Source organism: Pseudophryne corroboree, chromosome 12 (assembly GCF_028390025.1).
Source record: "Pseudophryne corroboree isolate aPseCor3 chromosome 12, aPseCor3.hap2, whole genome shotgun sequence".
NCBI classification, from domain to species: Eukaryota; Metazoa; Chordata; class Amphibia; order Anura; family Myobatrachidae; genus Pseudophryne; species Pseudophryne corroboree.
Window position 1 is genome coordinate 156,389,345 of NC_086455.1, and position 19,219 is coordinate 156,408,563.

Below are 19,219 nucleotides of genomic sequence, written 5' to 3' on the forward strand. Positions count from 1 at the left end.
GCGTTGCTGCTGCCGGCGTGGGACTCAGGAGGGCAAGTATTGAAAAAAAATAGGTGCAGGGTGTATGGTGTGGGTCCCCATGAACCCCAGGGGCCCATATGCACCGCACACACTGCACCCATTATAGATATGTCAGTGGAAAAAGAGGTACTGAACATAGACAATAACACAGCACAGGCTGTCCTAAGAAACGACTTGGGGGAGGCTGGTGTTAGCTGTACTTGGGGGAGGTTTGGTGAAGATACAGCTAATATATATATATATATATATATATATTAGAGATGAGCGCCTGAAATTTTTCGGGTTTTGTGTTTTGGTTTTGGGTTCGGTTCCGCGGCCGTGTTTTGGGTTCGAACGCGTTTTGGCAAAACCTCACCGAATTTTTTTTGTCGGATTCGGGTGTGTTTTGGATTCGGGTGTTTTTTTCAAAAAACACTAAAAAACAGCTTAAATCATAGAATTTGGGGGTCATTTTGATCCCAAAGTATTATTTACCTCAAAAACCATAATTTACACTCATTTTCAGTCTATTCTGAATACCTCACACCTCACAATATTATTTTTAGTCCTAAAATTTGCACCGAGGTCGCTGTGTGAGTAAGATAAGCGACCCTAGTGGCCGACACAAACACCGGGCCCATCTAGGAGTGGCACTGCAGTGTCACGCAGGATGTCCCTTCCAAAAAACCCTCCCCAAACAGCACATGACGCAAAGAAAAAAAGAGGCGCAATGAGGTAGCTGTGTGAGTAAGATTAGCGACCCTAGTGGCCGACACAAACACCGGGCCCATCTAGGAGTGGCACTGCAGTGTCACGCAGGATGGCCCTTCCAAAAAACCCTCCCCAAACAGCACATGACGCAAAGAAAAAAAGAGGCGCAATGAGGTAGCTGTGTGAGTAAGATTAGCGACCCTAGTGGCCGACACAAACACCGGGCCCATCTAGGAGTGGCACTGCAGTGTCACGCAGGATGTCCCTTCCAAAAAACCCTCCCCAAACAGCACATGACGCAAAGAAAAAAAGAGGCGCAATGAGGTAGCTGTGTGAGTAAGATTAGCGACCCTAGTGGCCGACACAAACACCGGGCCCATCTAGGAGTGGCACTGCAGTGTCACGCAGGATGTCCCTTCCAAAAAACCCTCCCCAAACAGCACATGACGCAAAGAAAAAAAGAGGCGCAATGAGGTAGCTGACTGTGTGAGTAAGATTAGCGACCCTAGTGGCCGACACAAACACCGGGCCCATTTAGGAGTGGCACTGCAGTGTCACGCAGGATGTCCCTTCCAAAAAACCCTCCCCAATCAGCACATGATGCAAAGAAAAAGGTTAGGTGGTATACAATTATGGACGGACTGCCTGCCGAGTGCAGACACAGAGGTAGCCACAGCCGTGAACTACCGTACTGTACTGTGTCTGCTGCTAATATAGACTGGTTGATAAAGAGATGTCGTAGTAGTATGTATGTATAAAGAAGAAAAAAAAACCACGGTTAGGTGGTATACAATTATGGACGGACTGCCTGCCGAGTGCAGACACAGAGGTAGCCACAGCCGTGAACTACCGTACTGTGTCTGCTGCGACTGGATGATAAATGATATAAAAAATATATATATATCACTACTGCAGCCGGACAGGTATATATTATATATTATATAATGACGGACCTGCTGGACACTGTCTGTCAGCAGAATGAGTTTTATTTTTATAGAATAAAAAAAAAAACAACACACAAGTGAAGTCACACGACGAGTGTTTAACTTTTTCAGGCAATCACAATATAAGTATACTACTAACTATACTGGTGGTCAGTGTGGTCAGGTCACTGGTCAGTCACACTGGCAGTGGCACTCCTGCAGCAAAAGTGTGCACTGTTTAATTTTAATATAATATTATGTACTCCTGGCTCCTGCTATAACCTATAACTGGCACTGCAGTGCTCCCCAGTCTCCCCCACAATTATAAGCTGTGTGAGCTGAGCAGTCAGACAGATATATAATATATATAGATGATGCAGCACACTGGGCTGAGCCTGAGCAGTGCACACAGATATGGTATGTGACTGAGTCACTGTGTGTATCGCTTTTTTCAGGCAGAGAACGGATATATTAAATAAACTGCACTGTCTGGTGGTCACTCACTAGTAAACTCTCTGCACTCTCTACACTTCTACAGTACTCCTCCTAGTCCTAAGCTCCAGTAAATCTCTCTCTCTTATAATCTAAATGGAGAGGACGCCAGCCACGTCCTCTCACTATCAATCTCAATGCACGTGTGAAAATGGCGGCGACGCGCGGCTCCTTATATAGAATCCGAGTCTCGCGAGAATCCGACAGCGTCATGATGACGTTCGGGCGCGCTCGGGTTAACCGAGCAAGGCGGGAGGATCCGAGTCTGTTCGGACCCGTGAAAAAAACCATGAAGTTCGGGCGGGTTCGGATTCAGAGAAACCGAACCCGCTCATCTCTAATATATATGTGTGTGTCTATCTACATATGCGTATCTATATATAATATATGTGTGTGTGTGTGTGTGTGTGTATATATATATATATATACATACATACACAGATTAGATATTATGAATATTATGATATAATAGAGTGTATCAGGAGAACGGTGTGATGGCAGCACCAGAATAAAGATGGCGGCTGAGGGTTCAGCATGATGCCGGCGCTGGAGGGCAGCTAGTGACAGGAGGCTGGGGGACAATGCGAGATACCATGTGGGAGTCTCAGGGAAAATGGCGGCGCAGGAGGTTGGCGCTCTAGCGGCAGGAGCCGGCGGAAGGGGCTGGAGCTTCGGTGAGGGCTCGGCCGGCTTTCCAGGCTGTTCTAGTAACTTCCATAGAATATAGAGTCAGGAGCCGGCGGGAGGCAGCAGCAGCAGTACGGCCGCCGGGCGCGACACACAGGCGGACATGGCCAAGTGGGGAGAGGGGGACCCGCGCTGGATCGTGGAGCAGAGAGCGGACGCCACCAACGTCAACAATTGGCACTGGTCAGTGCTGCCATATACCTGTGTGTGTGATCAGTGCTGCCATATACTGTGTGTGTGATCAGTGCTGCCATATACTGTGTGTGTGATCAGTGCTGCCATATACTGTGTGTGGGATCAGTGCTGCCATATACTGTGTGTGGGACCAGTGCTGCCATATACTGTGTGTGGGACCAGTGCTGCCATATACCGTGTGTGGGACCAGTGCTGCCATATACTGTGTGTGGGACCAGTGCTGCCATATACTGTGTGTGGGACCAGTGCTGCCATATACTGTGTGTGTGATCAGTGCTGCCATATACTGTGTGTGTGTGATCAGTGCTGCCATATACTGTGTGTGTGATCAGTGCTGCCATATACTGTGTGTGTGATCAGTGCTGCCATATACTGTGTGTGTGTGTGTGATCAGTGCTGCCATATACTGTGTGTGTGATCAGTGCTGCCATATACTGTGTGTGGGACCAGTGCTGCCATATACTGTGTGTGGGACCAGTGCTGCCATATACTGTGTGTGGGACTAGTGCTGCCATATACTGTGTGTGGGACTAGTGCTGCCATATACTGTGTGTGGGATCAGTGCTGCCATATACTGTGTGTGGGATCAGTGCTGCCATATACTGTGTGTGGGATCAGTGCTGCCATATACTGTGTGTGGGATCAGTGCTGCCATATACTGTGTGTGGGATCAGTGCTGCCATATACTGTGTGTGGGATCAGTGCTGCCATATACTGTGTGTGGGATCAGTGCTGCCATATACTGTGTGTGGGATCAGTGCTGCCATATACTGTGTGTGGGATCAGTGCTGCCATATACTGTGTGTGGGATCAGTGCTGTCATATACTGTGTGTGGGACCAGTGCTGCCATATACTGTGTGTGGGACCAGTGCTGCCATATACTGTGTGTGGGATCAGTGCTGCCATATACTGTGTGTGGGATCAGTGCTGCCATATACTGTGTGTGGGATCAGTGCTGCCATATACTGTGTGTGGGATCAGTGCTGCCATATACTGTGTGTGGGATCAGTGCTGCCATATACTGTGTGTGGGATCAGTGCTGCCATATACTGTGTGTGGGATCAGTGCTGCCATATACTGTGTGTGGGATCAGTGCTGCCATATACTGTGTGTGGGATCAGTGCTGCCATATACTGTGTGTGGGATCAGTGCTGCCATATACTGTGTGTGGGATCAGTGCTGCCATATACTGTGTGTGGGATCAGTGCTGCCATATACTGTGTGTGGGATCAGTGCTGCCATATACTGTGTGTGGGATCAGTGCTGCCATATACTGTGTGTGTGGGATCAGTGCTGCCATATACTGTGTGTGTGGGATCAGTGCTGCCATATACTGTGTGTGTGGGATCAGTGCTGCCATATACTGTGTGTGTGGGACCAGTGCTGCCATATACTGTGTGTGGGACCAGTGCTGCCATATACTGTGTGTGGGACCAGTGCTGCCATATACTGTGTGTGGGACCAGTGCTGCCATATACTGTGTGTGGGACCAGTGCTGCCATATACTGTGTGTGGGACCAGTGCTGCCATATACTGTGTGTGGGACCAGTGCTGCCATATACTGTGTGTGGGACCAGTGCTGCCATATACTGTGTGTGGGACCAGTGCTGCCATATACTGTGTAAAATACACACTGTATTACACCACATCTGCTGAGTGCACTGTGTGGGGGAACTGGGGGTGATGCAATTAAGTGAGATAGTTGGGTGTTAAGCCGGTCGATGGTGGGTGCTGGATTGGACGCAAAGTGAGGGGTGCACGGTATGGGGGGCACGCATGCATAAGGTGGGGGGCACTGGGTATGGGGGGCACACACGTGTGAGGGGCAGCACGGCACTCTGGATTTGGGGAGTGTGTGCATGAGGGGAGTTGGGTGTCACGGCACGCCATGCGCAAGTAGTGCTGGGTTTGGAAGAAGTTGTGAGTGGACCTGGGTTTGGGGGTCATGCACGTGTGGGGGTTGCTGGGCTTGGGGGCCATGCATGCGTGAGGGGTGCTTGGTTTTGGGGGGGGTTGGTGAGACTGCACGCTGTGTCTAGGGAGAGTGCGGGTGAGGTGAAGGAGAATAGGCGGCACGCCATGCGCAAGGGGTGCTGGCTTTTGGGGGGATTTCGTGTGATGGGAGCTTGGGTTGGGGGGGGGGGAGTTTGCATGATGAGAGCTTGGGTTGGGGGGGAGTTTGCGTGATGAGAGCTTGGGTTGGGGGGAGTTTCCGTGATGAGAGCTTGGGTTGGGGGGAGTTTGCGTGATGAGAGCTTGGGTTGGGGGGGAGTTTGCGTGATGAGAGCTTGGGTTTAGGGGGGAGTTTGCGTGATGAGAGCTTGGGTTGGGGGGGAGTTTGCGTGATGAGAGCTTGGGTTGGGGGGAGTTTGCGTGATGAGAGCTTGGGTTGGGGGGAGTTTGCGTGATGAGAGCTTGGGTTGGGGGGAGTTTGCGTGATGAGAGCTTGGGTTGGGGGGAGTTTGCGTGATGAGAGCTTGGGTTGGGGGGAGTTTGCGTGATGAGAGCTTGGGTTGGGGGGAGTTTGCGTGATGAGAGCTTGGGTTGGGGGGAGTTTGCGTGATGAGAGCTTGGATTTAGGGGGGAGTTTGCGTGATGAGAGCTTGGATTTAGGGGGGAGTTTGCGTGATGAGAGCTTGGGTTTAGGGGGGAGTTTGCGTGATGAGAGCTTGGGTTTAGGGGGGAGTTTGCGTGATGAGAGCTTGGGTTTAGGGGGGAGTTTGCGTGATGAGAGCTTGGGTTTAGGGGGGAGTTTGCGTGATGAGAGCTTGGGTTTAGGGGGGAGTTTGCGTGATGAGAGCTTGGGTTTAGGGGGGAGTTTGCGTGATGAGAGCTTGGGTTTAGGGGGGAGTTTGCGTGATGAGAGCTTGGGTTTAGGGGGGAGTTTGCGTGATGAGAGCTTGGGTTTAGGGGGGAGTTTGCGTGATGAGAGCTTGGGTTTAGGGGGGAGTTTGCGTGATGAGAGCTTGGGTTTAGGGGGGAGTTTGCGTGATGAGAGCTTGGGTTTAGGGGGGAGTTTGCGTGATGAGAGCTTGGGTTTAGGGGGGAGTTTGCGTGATGAGAGCTTGGGTTTAGGGGGGAGTTTGCGTGATGAGAGCTTGGGTTTAGGGGGGAGTTTGCGTGATGAGAGCTTGGGTTTAGGGGGGAGTTTGCGTGATGAGAGCTTGGGTTTAGGGGGGAGTTTGCGTGATGAGAGCTTGGGTTTAGGGGGGAGTTTGCGTGATGAGAGCTTGGGTTTAGGGGGGAGTTTGCGTGATGAGAGCTTGGGTTTAGGGGGGAGTTTGCGTGATGAGAGCTTGGGTTTAGGGGGGAGTTTGCGTGATGAGAGCTTGGGTTTAGGGGGGAGTTTGCGTGATGAGAGCTTGGGTTTAGGGGGGAGTTTGCGTGATGAGAGCTTGGGTTTAGGGGGGAGTTTGCGTGATGAGAGCTTGGGTTTAGGGGGGAGTTTGCGTGATGAGAGCTTGGGTTTAGGGGGGAGTTTGCGTGATGAGAGCTTGGGTTTAGGGGGGAGTTTGCGTGATGAGAGCTTGGGTTTAGGGGGGAGTTTGCGTGATGAGAGCTTGGGTTTAGGGGGGAGTTTGCGTGATGAGAGCTTGGGTTTAGGGGGGAGTTTGCGTGATGAGAGCTTGGGTTTAGGGGGGAGTTTGCGTGATGAGAGCTTGGGTTTAGGGGGGAGTTTGCGTGATGAGAGCTTGGGTTTAGGGGGGAGTTTGCGTGATGAGAGCTTGGGTTTAGGGGGGAGTTTGCGTGATGAGAGCTTGGGTTTAGGGGGGAGTTTGCGTGATGAGAGCTTGGGTTTAGGGGGGAGTTTGCGTGATGAGAGCTTGGGTTTAGGGGGGAGTTTGCGTGATGAGAGCTTGGGTTTAGGGGGGAGTTTGCGTGATGAGAGCTTGGGTTTAGGGGGGAGTTTGCGTGATGAGAGCTTGGGTTTAGGGGGGAGTTTGCGTGATGAGAGCTTGGGTTTAGGGGGGAGTTTGCGTGATGAGAGCTTGGGTTTAGGGGGGAGTTTGCGTGATGAGAGCTTGGGTTTAGGGGGGAGTTTGCGTGATGAGAGCTTGGGTTTAGGGGGGAGTTTGCGTGATGAGAGCTTGGGTTTAGGGGGGAGTTTGCGTGATGAGAGCTTGGGTTTAGGGGGGAGTTTGCGTGATGAGAGCTTGGGTTTAGGGGGGAGTTTGCGTGATGAGAGCTTGGGTTTAGGGGGGAGTTTGCGTGATGAGAGCTTGGGTTTAGGGGGGAGTTTGCGTGATGAGAGCTTGGGTTTAGGGGGGAGTTTGCGTGATGAGAGCTTGGGTTTAGGGGGGAGTTTGCGTGATGAGAGCTTGGGTTTAGGGGGGAGTTTGCGTGATGAGAGCTTGGGTTTAGGGGGGAGTTTGCGTGATGAGAGCTTGGGTTTAGGGGGGAGTTTGCGTGATGAGAGCTTGGGTTTAGGGGGGAGTTTGCGTGATGAGAGCTTGGGTTTAGGGGGGAGTTTGCGTGATGAGAGCTTGGGTTTAGGGGGGAGTTTGCGTGATGAGAGCTTGGGTTTAGGGGGGAGTTTGCGTGATGAGAGCTTGGGTTTAGGGGGGAGTTTGCGTGATGAGAGCTTGGGTTTAGGGGGGAGTTTGCGTGATGAGAGCTTGGGTTTAGGGGGGAGTTTGCGTGATGAGAGCTTGGGTTTAGGGGGGAGTTTGCGTGATGAGAGCTTGGGTTTAGGGGGGAGTTTGCGTGATGAGAGCTTGGGTTTAGGGGGGAGTTTGCGTGATGAGAGCTTGGGTTTAGGGGGGAGTTTGCGTGATGAGAGCTTGGGTTTAGGGGGGAGTTTGCGTGATGAGAGCTTGGGTTTAGGGGGGAGTTTGCGTGATGAGAGCTTGGGTTTAGGGGGGAGTTTGCGTGATGAGAGCTTGGGTTTAGGGGGGAGTTTGCGTGATGAGAGCTTGGGTTTAGGGGGGAGTTTGCGTGATGAGAGCTTGGGTTTAGGGGGGAGTTTGCGTGATGAGAGCTTGGGTTTAGGGGGGAGTTTGCGTGATGAGAGCTTGGGTTTAGGGGGGAGTTTGCGTGATGAGAGCTTGGGTTTAGGGGGGAGTTTGCGTGATGAGAGCTTGGGTTTAGGGGGGAGTTTGCGTGATGAGAGCTTGGGTTTAGGGGGGAGTTTGCGTGATGAGAGCTTGGGTTTAGGGGGGAGTTTGCGTGATGAGAGCTTGGGTTTAGGGGGGAGTTTGCGTGATGAGAGCTTGGGTTTAGGGGGGAGTTTGCGTGATGAGAGCTTGGGTTTAGGGGGGAGTTTGCGTGATGAGAGCTTGGGTTTAGGGGGGAGTTTGCGTGATGAGAGCTTGGGTTTAGGGGGGAGTTTGCGTGATGAGAGCTTGGGTTTAGGGGGGAGTTTGCGTGATGAGAGCTTGGGTTTAGGGGGGAGTTTGCGTGATGAGAGCTTGGGTTTAGGGGGGAGTTTGCGTGATGAGAGCTTGGGTTTAGGGGGGAGTTTGCGTGATGAGAGCTTGGGTTTAGGGGGGAGTTTGCGTGATGAGAGCTTGGGTTTAGGGGGGAGTTTGCGTGATGAGAGCTTGGGTTTAGGGGGGAGTTTGCGTGATGAGAGCTTGGGTTTAGGGGGGAGTTTGCGTGATGAGAGCTTGGGTTTAGGGGGGAGTTTGCGTGATGAGAGCTTGGGTTTAGGGGGGAGTTTGCGTGATGAGAGCTTGGGTTTAGGGGGGAGTTTGCGTGATGAGAGCTTGGGTTTAGGGGGGAGTTTGCGTGATGAGAGCTTGGGTTTAGGGGGGAGTTTGCGTGATGAGAGCTTGGGTTTAGGGGGGAGTTTGCGTGATGAGAGCTTGGGTTTAGGGGGGAGTTTGCGTGATGAGAGCTTGGGTTTAGGGGGGAGTTTGCGTGATGAGAGCTTGGGTTTAGGGGGGAGTTTGCGTGATGAGAGCTTGGGTTTAGGGGGGAGTTTGCGTGATGAGAGCTTGGGTTTAGGGGGGAGTTTGCGTGATGAGAGCTTGGGTTTAGGGGGGAGTTTGCGTGATGAGAGCTTGGGTTTAGGGGGGAGTTTGCGTGATGAGAGCTTGGGTTGGGGGGGAGTTTGCGTGATGAGAGCTTGGGTTGGGGGGGAGTTCGCGTGATGAGAGCTTGGGTTTGGGGGGGGGGAGTTCGCGTGATGAGAGCTTGGGTTTGGGGGGGGGGAGTTCGCGTGATGAGAGCTTGGGTTTGGGGGGGGGGAGTTCGCGTGATGAGAGCTTGGGTTTGGGGGGGGGGAGTTCGCGTGATGAGAGCTTGGGTTGGGGGGGAGTTCGCGTGAGGTGCGGGGCACACTGGGTTCTGGTTTGTGCAGAGATCCTGAAATTATGGATACTGAAAATTGCCCCCAGCATGGTGAGCATGGCACATCTCTGCATGTAAGTGCAGTTGGGGCAGATTTGAGGAAGCGGTGGCCAGTTAGATATTGACCTTGGTTGATTACTATGGTTAGACGTGTATGTTTGATAGTGGTAACCACGGGGCAGGTGTATTTTCTTTGTTTAAAGATCTTTAACCACGTAACCGGCATGGTCAGATCACACGTGACTGCACCGCCCCACCGTGTCCCCCAGTTTTTGACGAGGAGATCTGTTCTGCTGATGTGCATAATATAATATTTTAAAAAAAAAAAGCTTTTTAAACTTTATTAAATAGAAAAAAATAAAACACTTATGAACGGGGTTTTAAGATGTAAATCGACAGATAAATGCATGGCCCTAAATCTCCCAATCTCGAGGCAAAGCGGGGCCAGTTACCATGCTCTGCATTTTTGTATGGGCGATCCCTGGGTTGTGCCCCAGTCAGTCCTGTATGTGTCCTCGGCCAGCTGCCTGCCTCTTGTTTCAAGTTAGACAGAAATAGATCCTTGATGCGGGGGAGGGTCCCGGAGTGTGGTGCGTTGCAGGACGCACAGATCTATCAGCGTGGTGTCCGTACATAGAGGGATGTATTTCCTGTATCCTAGTGTTAACCTAGCGCTTCTCACATGTTTCTTTGTCCATGACGGTGGGGTTCTGTACACATATGAGGGAGTAACTGGATGCAAAGACCTGCAGTGACGTTCCAGATCAGTAACATGGTGTCCAATCTGTGTTCTTGGTTTACTCCTCATGATCAATATCTCCACTAGAAAACCTATAATATTGGGGGTCATTCCGAGTTGTTCGCTCGTTGCCGATTTTCGCAACGGAGCGATTAAGGCAAAAATGCGCATGGTACTTTATTTTATTTTAGCACAAAACTTTGTAGATTTACTCACGTCCGAACGAAGACTTTTCATCGTTGAAGTGATCGGAGTGTGATTGACAGGAAGTGGGCGTTTCTGGGCGGAAACTGGCCGTTTTCAGGGAGTGTGCGGGAAAAACGCAGGCGTGTCAGGGAAAAACGCAGGAGTGTCTGGAGAAACGGGGGAGTGGCTGGCCGAACGCTGGGCGTGTGTGTGACGTCAAACCAGGAACGAAACAGCCTTAGCTGATCGCAATCTGTGAGTAGGTCTGCAGCTACTCAGAAACTAAGAATCTTCTATTCGCAATTCTGCTAATCTTTCGTTCGCTATTCTGCTAAGCTAAGATACACTCCCAGAGGGCGGCGGCCTAGCGTGTGCAATGCTGCTAAAATCTGCTAGCGAGCGATCAACTCGGAATGAGGGCCATTGGGTGTTGAGCAATCTGTATGGTAACATTTGCCCTAAGGACACGTACTCCGTATTGTGCGTATTATGTCTGATCTCTCCTTTGTCATTCTGATTTATTACTATAACTTCTACTATACTCTTTTCAGCTCTGTGTCTGATAGAACGTGTACTGACCTATGTTACTCTATCTCATCGCAGGACGGAGAGGGATGCCACAGGATGGTCCACAGATAAGCTGAAAACGCTGTTTATGGAAGCGTCGGTGACCGGGGAGGAGGGTACCTGCGAGGTGACTGAAGTCAGTAAGCTGGATGGCGAGGCCTCTATCAATAACCGCAAGGGGAAACTCATCTTTTTCTATGAATGGGTTGTCAAGCTGAACTGGACGGGTAAGTGTCTCTCTGGAGGTCTGAGTGTTTCTTATCGTCTACCACCCACTGCTGCATAAGAGGGGCTCAGTAACACTTGTATGTACTCATGGCTTATCTACAAGGAGTCATGAGCGGTCGTTATAACAAAAGCGTATAGAACGTCGATGGAGACGTCAAATGTAAAATGCGTCGTACTTAAGCTTTTCCAGCCTAATGCGAAGTCCCAAGTACTAGGGGTCTGTGAAACAGCATTCTGGGAACTGTCACTATCGTTGGAGACAACACTCATCAGCCTGTCTGAGACTCCTCAACAAAACATTTTTTTATCCCCTGCGGGCACCTCTCCTCCATTAAGGATAGGCCGTAAAACAGTATCATTTGCCTCACTTTATCCCATAATCTCCATCAAATAAGAGAAATCTAATGTCCACATTGCTCCACAACACTTTACACTTTCTGTAATGTGCAAAAAACAACCTGAGCTGTTATTATGACAATAGTCTATTCATTTATAAGTTCCTCTGTGATGATACTGGTTCTTAGTGACTGGATTATGTATTTATTTATTTATTAACAGTTTCTTATATAGCGCAGCAAATTCCATTGCGCTTTACAATTTGAAATAACAATAACAAACTGGGTGATAACAGTCATAGAGGTAGGAAGGCCCTGCTCGCAAGCTTACAATCTATAGGGAAATAGGCATATGTACACAAGGAAAGGTGCTATCTATTGCATAGAATGAACAGACGTGAGGATATGTGTGGACTGTACAGAGTGGATGTAATTTGATAGGAAGGTTTATGAAAGTTATGTGGGCGGTTCAGGAATTTGATACGCTTGCCTAAAGAGGTGAGTTTTGAGGGAACGCTTGAAGGTTTGGAGACTAGAGGAGAGTCTTATTGTGCGTGGTAGGGCATTCCACAGAGTGGGTGCAGCCCGATGAAAGTCCTGCAGTCGTGAGTGGGAGCGAGTAATGAGTGTGGATGAGAGACGCAGGTCTTGCGAAGAGGTCGGGTTGGGAGATATTTTGTGATAAGCGAAGTGATGTACGTTGGTGTAGTTTGGTTAATGGCCTTGTGTGTGAGTAAAAGTATTTTATATTGAATGCGGTAGAGTACAGGTAACCAATGGAGGGACTGACAGAGTGGATCTGCAGACGATGAACGTCTAGCGAGGAAGATAAGCCTCGCCGCTGCATTCAGAATGGATTGTAGTGGTGAGAGTCTCGTTTTGGGAAGACCAGTTAGGAGACTATTGCAATAATCAATGCGGGAGATAATGAGAGCGTGGATTAGAGTTTTAACAGTGTCTTGTGTAAGGTATGGTCGTATTTTGGATATGTTTTTTAGATGCATGTAACATGATCTTGAGACAGATTGAATGTGGGGAACAAAGGACAGATCAGAGTCAAGGATGACACCAAGGCAGCGAGCTTGTGGGGTAGGGTAGATAGTCGAGTTTTCAACAGTGATAGAGATATCAGGTTGGTACCTACTATTGGCCGGTGGAAATATAATTAACTCTGTCTTTGAAATATTAAGTTTGAGGTGGCGAGATGTCATCCAGGATGAAATGGCAGAAAGGCATTCAGTGACACGGTCCAGTACAGATAGGGACAAGTCAGGGGAGGATAGGTAGATTTGAGTATCATCTGCGTACAGATGATACTGAAAACCAAAAGAGCTGATTAGTTTACCAAGAGATGAGGTATAGATAGAGAAAAGCAGAGGACCCAAGACTGAGCCTTGCGGTACTCCAACTGAAAGAGGTAGCGAAGAGGAGGTAGATTCAGAGGAGCGATTAGATAGGTACGATAGGAACCAAGAAAGGGCTGTGTCTTTAAGACCTAGGGATTGTAGTGTCTGTATGAGAAGAGAGTGGTCAACAGTGTCAAATGCAGCAGATAGATCTAGAAGAATAAGTAGTGAGTAGTGGCCTTTAGACTTCGTAGTGACCAAATCATTAACCACTTAAGTCGGTGCCGTCTCTGTGGAATGTTGGGAACGGAAGCCTGACTGAAGTGGGTCCAACAGAGTGTATGAGTTAAGAAAGTGTGTGAGTCGAGTGTAGGCAAGTCTCTCAAGTAGCTTAGAGAGACAAGGGAGCTGAGAGATAGGGCGGTAGTTTGAGAGAGCATTAGGGTCAGAATTTTGTTTTTTTAAATGGGAGTAATCACTGCATGCTTGAAGAGTGAAGGAAAAATACCAGTAGAGAGAGAGAGATTACAGATGTTAGTTAAGGTAGGGATGAGCACCAGAGACAGAGCTTTACTTATTTGTGAGGGTAAAGGATCAAGAGGAGAGGTAGTAGAGAAGCAGGATGAGAAGAGTGATGATACTTCATCTTCATTTGTGGGATCAAATGAAGAAAGAGTGCCAGAGGGTTCAGGTAAAGAACGGAGCAGGTCACTGGCTGCCGAAGAGCATACCATTTCATCTCGGATCTTAGCAATCTTCTCCTTGAAGTAGGAAGCAAGATCCTGTGCCTTGATAGTGGCTGGTGGGGTAGGTGCGGGAGGATTCAGAAGTGATTTAAATGTATTAAAGAGTCGTTTGGGGTTAGAGGCTTGAGCAGAGATAAGAGTTTGGAAATATGTTTGTTTGGCAGTGTCCAGGGCATTTTTATAAGAATGGTAGACTGTCTTATATGTGAGGAAGTCACTTGAAATACGAGATTTACGCCACTGACGTTCAAGTTTTCGTGTGAGTTTTTGTACTGGATAGGCTGCGCTCTTGGTGAGGTCGCTGGTTTCTAGTGAATGGATAGGCTGCACTCTCAGTGAGGTCGCTGGTTCCTAGTGAATGGATAGGCTGCACTCTCAGGGAGGTCGCTAGTTTCTAGTGAATGGATAGGCTGCACTCTCAGTGAGGTCATTGGCTCCTAGTGAATGGATAGGCTGCACTCTCGGTGATGTCATTGGTTCCTAGTGAATGGATAGGCTGCACTCTCTCTAAGGTCGCTGGTTTCTAGTGAATGGATAGGCTGCACTCTCTGAGGTCGCTGGTTTCTAGTGAATGGATAGGCTGCACTCTCTGTGAGGTCGCTGGTTTCTAGTGAATGGATAGGCTGCACTCTCTGTGAGGTCGCTGGTTTCTAGTGAATGGATAGGCTGCACTCTCGGTGAGGTCACTGGTTTCTAGTGAATGGATAGGCTGCACTCTCGGTGAGGTCGCTGGTTCCTAGTGAATGGATAGGCTGCGCTCTCAGTGAGGTCGCTGGTTCCTAGTGAATGGATAGGCTGCACTCTCGGTGAGGTCGCTGGTTCCTAGTGAATGGATAGGCTGCACTCTCTGTGAGGTCACTGGTTTCTAGTGAATGGATAGGCTGCACTCTCTGTGAGGTCGCTGGTTCCTAGTGAATGGATAGGCTGCACTCTCAGTGAGGTCGCTGGTTCCTAGTGAATGGATAGGCTGCACTCTCAGTGAGGTCGCTGGTTTCTAGTGAATGGATAGGCTGCACTCTCGGTGAGGTCGCTGGTTTCTAGTGAATGGATAGGCTGCACTCTCGGTGAGGTCGCTGGTTTCTAGTGAATGGATAGGCTGCGCTCTCAGTGAGGTCGCTGGTTTCTAGTGAATGGATAGGCTGCACTCTCTGTGAGGTCGCTGGTTTCTAGTGAATGGATAGGCTGCGCACTCAGTGAGGTCACTCTGTCCTGGTGAATAGATAGCTTGCACTCTCTTAAATACTCGTTCACATATCTCTGCACTTGTTGAAAGTTGCACTTGGCTAACTGGTGTGATTGTCTCCTTGTCACACAGGGCAGTCGCCATCAGGCGTGAAATACAAAGGATATGTGGATATTCCAAACCTGTCGGATGAGAATGACCCTAGTGAGGTGGAGGTGAGTTCAGTGATGGTGCAGATCTCAGAGGGGGCTATAACCTGTAGGTCTGTGCTGTGTGGTAATGGTGGGAGTTGTAGTCCGTTAGATATGCTGACAGATTTCTGATGTTGGGTAGTTTTGTACCTTGGGAATACACCCGCGGTGGCCCCAGTAATGTACAATGCTGGAGCTATGGCTGATGTTGAGCACTAGTAGTCATTCAACAGAGAAAAAATTAAATGCTTTAAAGCGCCAATGTAAAAGTCAATAGTCATTGTTGCTCTCTCATTGGCTGCTATAAAGGTTATGTGTGGACCTTTAAGAAAATTTACAAAGAGATGGGAGATTAGCAGCAATGTGGTATCAAAACAAACGCAGAGCCAAAGTAAATACAAGATATTTAATAAGTATCACAGTTAAAATGTATTAACCTAAAAATAAATACAGCATGAGAATGCATAAAAGACACTATGTTTAAAAAAGTGTAATCGATTAATTAATGTCTTTTGATCCCTGGATTACCGCATTAGAAGCTGGCTGATGAGAAAAAAAAAATCACATGCCAGTTCACAGATCAATGAAGCTGTAGTAATCGGATAACATCATTTAACCCAGAGTGAAATAAAAGGCTAATTAAATGTTCATGTGGCAACTGTAATAGAGGCGGCTGATACCAGGAAGTGATAAACCAGTGATAGGTGCAAGGTGATAATGCACCAGCCAATCAGCTCCTAACTGTTAATTTACATATGGGAGCTGATTGGCTGGTGTGTTTATCACCTTGCATTTATCACTGGTTTATCACTTCCTTATGCCTTCTCCAGGTTAATACATCTGCCCCAGAGTATCACACAGAATGTTACTTTGTACACCTATGTGCCTAGTAATATAGCGTTGCTCCGAGTGGCAGTGTGAATCGCAGCAGATTGTCCACTGTGTAGCTGCAGTGTGTGACAGCCGATGTCTATGCAGCAATAAGCAGGTATATGATTTGCGTCTCCGGTGCGCTAGTGAATCCGAGCGTCCTCGGATAAAGTCCTCAACGCTGCTCACGCCTGTGTTGTATTGGAGGAGACGCCATCAGGCTGGCTGGGATGAGCCATGGATAGCCCGCTGTACAGGACCTTTGAAAAAGTCACGTGATCTGTGACGAAATGCGTCAGACTCCTCTACCAATACCACTGGATCTACCGCACTTCGCCTGTGGCACCAATACCTACACCTCTCCTTCCACTATTGAAGCGGCTCTCCACACTTATTGAGAGTCCACAGCCTCGTTTACAGCGGGACCGCATCCCAGCCAGCCTGAATTAATCCTTATTAAATATCTTATATTTACTTTGGCTCTCCATTTGTTTTGATACCACGTTGCTGCTGCCATTATCCCATCACTAACAGTCATTGGCTGCGAGATCTGCCCAGACCGGTCTGCTGCATAATATAGATAGTAACATATATGCTCTTAGCGTGTTACAGGTGCTGATAGAAGTATGCAGAATATTGCCGTTCTTTTCTCTAGGTCAGAGTCTCTCTTGCCAAAGATGAGCCAGACACCAACCTGCTAGAGCTGATGAGAAAGAAGGGGGTGCAGAGGCTCCGGGAGGTTGTGGCGCAGTATATCTCCACCCTAAAGACAGGTGCGTGCTCTGAAACTGATTAGCTCAGTCGTCATACATTGGGTTAGGCTCTTGTGTCTTCTCCTGTCAGATCATGTCCTGTGACCTGTCTTTCTCAGCCAGGTATTGTACAGGGATCCTGGCTGTAGACTGTTTGCTCATACATGATGTTAGTGGGGCTGACTGTTCAGTACTTAGACTAAAGGGAGACTTAGGGGGTCACATTTGTAATGCGATCTGAGCGCGATATTAGTGCCCAGGGATCACATTGCAGAATGCGATTTACATCGGGTGAATGTATCGCCTGACACAGGCTGGGACAGGGGCTGGGAAAAGAACCCATCCCTGCGACGTACTGAGTGTGGTGCCAGGGCTTCCGCATATGCTCAGCCACACTGACCGCGATACACATCGGCCATGTCAGCCAGAGGGTTCCTGGGAAAACCCTGACCGAACTACAGGCCCCAATGGGCTACCGCTACCTGAAGACGGTGGTAGCTGCAGGGGGCAAAGTTGGAAATATTTAGCATTCCAGATATTGGGGCAGATGTATTAACCTGGAGAAGGCATAAGGAAGTGATAAACCAGCGATATGTGCAAGGTGATAAAGGCACCAGCCAATCAGCTCCAATATGTAAATTAACAGTTAGGAGCTGATTGGCTGCTGCCTTTATCACCTTGCACATATCGCTGGTTTATCACTTCCTTATGCCTTCTCCAGGGTAATACATCCGTCACATTGATACATCTGGCAGCATCACATCCCCCTGTAGTAACTTATGGGGGATGCGGCTGACGGCGGGAATGAAGGGATAGCAGCAAGTATCGGAGATATCTGCTGCGGTCCCTCCTACATAAATTCGGGTGATATTTAATATTTGTGGGCAACCCCCAAAAGCGGGTGTTTTTGTGGAAATGGCCACAAATGTTGGTTGATACATGAGCCCCTTGAACCTGTAAGCTGGAGCGCACTCTTCTCAGGGACATATTACATAAAGGTTGAGCGATAGTCACCTAAGCTCGGTGCAGCGAGACTTCTGTTTATACGACTCCTAGAGAAGCGTGCTCCGTGTCATAGTTCTATCTAACTCTTGCAGAGAATAAGTGAGCCGACTTTGGTTTATAATCAGCTGATACGGGTAATGTTCAATGTGCGGAATGTTTTATCTGCTTTAAATCCCAGTATTCTGCCTCATCACATCTTCCAGAGTCTGGCCCTTTCTTCTCCCAACACCCTATTTTCTTCTTATGCCACGGACCACCTGTCGCCCAGTATCTGATGTTGTGCGCCGACCTCTGGCACTTCTGTGATCTCTCTGGCTTTTTTTTTTTTTTCCCTTGCAGAATTCACACAAGGAATGATCCTGCCAACGGCAAACGGTGAATCTCACACGGACCTCCCCGACCTAAAGCCAAAAGTCTCGCTGCAAGCGGTAAGTGACAATTTATTTACTTTTTCAATTTATTTAAAAAAAAATAAGATTTTACTTACCGATAAATCTATTTCTCGTAGTCCGTAGTGGATGCTGGGACTCCGTCAGGACCATGGGGGGATTAGCGGCTCCGCAGGAGACAGGGCACAAAAATAAAAGCTTTAGGACTAGGTGGTGTGCACTGGCTCCTCCCCCTATGACCCTCCTCCAAGCCTCAGTTAGGATACTGTGCCCGGACGAGCGTACACAATAAGGAAGGATTTTGAATCCCGGGTAAGACTCATACCAGCCACACCAATCACACCGTACAACCTGTGATCTGAACCCAGTTAACAGTATGACAAACGTAGGAGCCTCTGAACAGACGGCTCACAACAATAACAACCCGATTTTTTTGTAACAATAACTATGTACAAGTATTGCAGACAATCCGCACTTGGGATGGGCGCCCAGCATCCACTACGGACTACGAGAAATAGATTTATCGGTAAGTAAAATCTTATTTTCTCTGACGTCCTAGTGGATGCTGGGACTCCGTCAGGACCATGGGGATTATACCAAAGCTCCCAAACGGGCGGGAGAGTGCGGATGACTCTGCAGCACCGAATGAGAGAACTCCAGGTCCTCTTTAGCCAGGGTATCAAATTTGTAGAATTTTACAAACGTGTTCTCCCCCGACCACGTAGCTGCTCGGCAGAGTTGTAATGCCGAGACCCCTCGGGCAGCCGCCCAAGATGAGCCCACCTTCCTTGTGGAATGGGCCTTGATAGATTTAGGCTGTGGCAGGCCTGCCACAGAATGTGCAAGTTGAATTGTGCTACAAATCCAACGAGCAATCGTCTGCTTAGAAGCAGGAGCACCCAGCTTGTTGGGTGCATACAGTATAAACAGCGAGTCAGATTTTCTGACTCCAGCCGTCCTTGAAATATATATTTTCAATGCCCTGACAACGTCCAGCAACTTGGAATCCTCCAAATCGCTAGTAGCCGCAGGCACCACAATAGGCTGGTTCAGGTGAAACGCTGAAACCACCTTAGGCAGAAAGTGAGGACGCGTCCGCAGTTCTGCCCTGTCCGAATGGAAAATCAGATATGGGCTTTTATACGATAAAGCCGCCAATTCTGACACTCTCCTGGCTGAAGCCAGGGCCAGTAGCATGGTTACTTTCCATGTAAGATATTTCAAATCCACCGATTTGAGTGGCTCAAACCAATGGGATTTGAGAAAATCCAAAACTACATTAAGATCCCACGGAGCCACTGGGGGCACAACCGGGGGCTGTATATGTAGTACTCCTTTTACAAAAGTCTGGACTTCAGGAACTGAAGCCAATTCTTTCTGGA

At 49.1% G+C, this 19,219-nt stretch overlaps 1 protein-coding gene across 1 annotated transcript in view; it reads left to right on the forward strand.

The window, feature by feature from the left end:
* Nucleotides 1–2,744: 2,744 nt before the first annotated feature.
* AHSA1 (activator of HSP90 ATPase activity 1) overlaps nucleotides 2,745–19,219 on the forward strand; it is a 38,490-nt gene continuing 22,015 nt past the window's right edge. Inside the window, exons 1-5 of the mRNA XM_063948206.1 lie at nucleotides 2,745–2,996; nucleotides 10,829–11,019; nucleotides 14,763–14,845; nucleotides 16,347–16,464; nucleotides 17,788–17,876. Coding sequence (XP_063804276.1) covers nucleotides 2,917–2,996; nucleotides 10,829–11,019; nucleotides 14,763–14,845; nucleotides 16,347–16,464; nucleotides 17,788–17,876 — 561 coding nt within the window. The 5' untranslated portion in view covers nucleotides 2,745–2,916. The remainder of the gene's footprint in view (nucleotides 2,997–10,828; nucleotides 11,020–14,762; nucleotides 14,846–16,346; nucleotides 16,465–17,787; nucleotides 17,877–19,219) is intronic.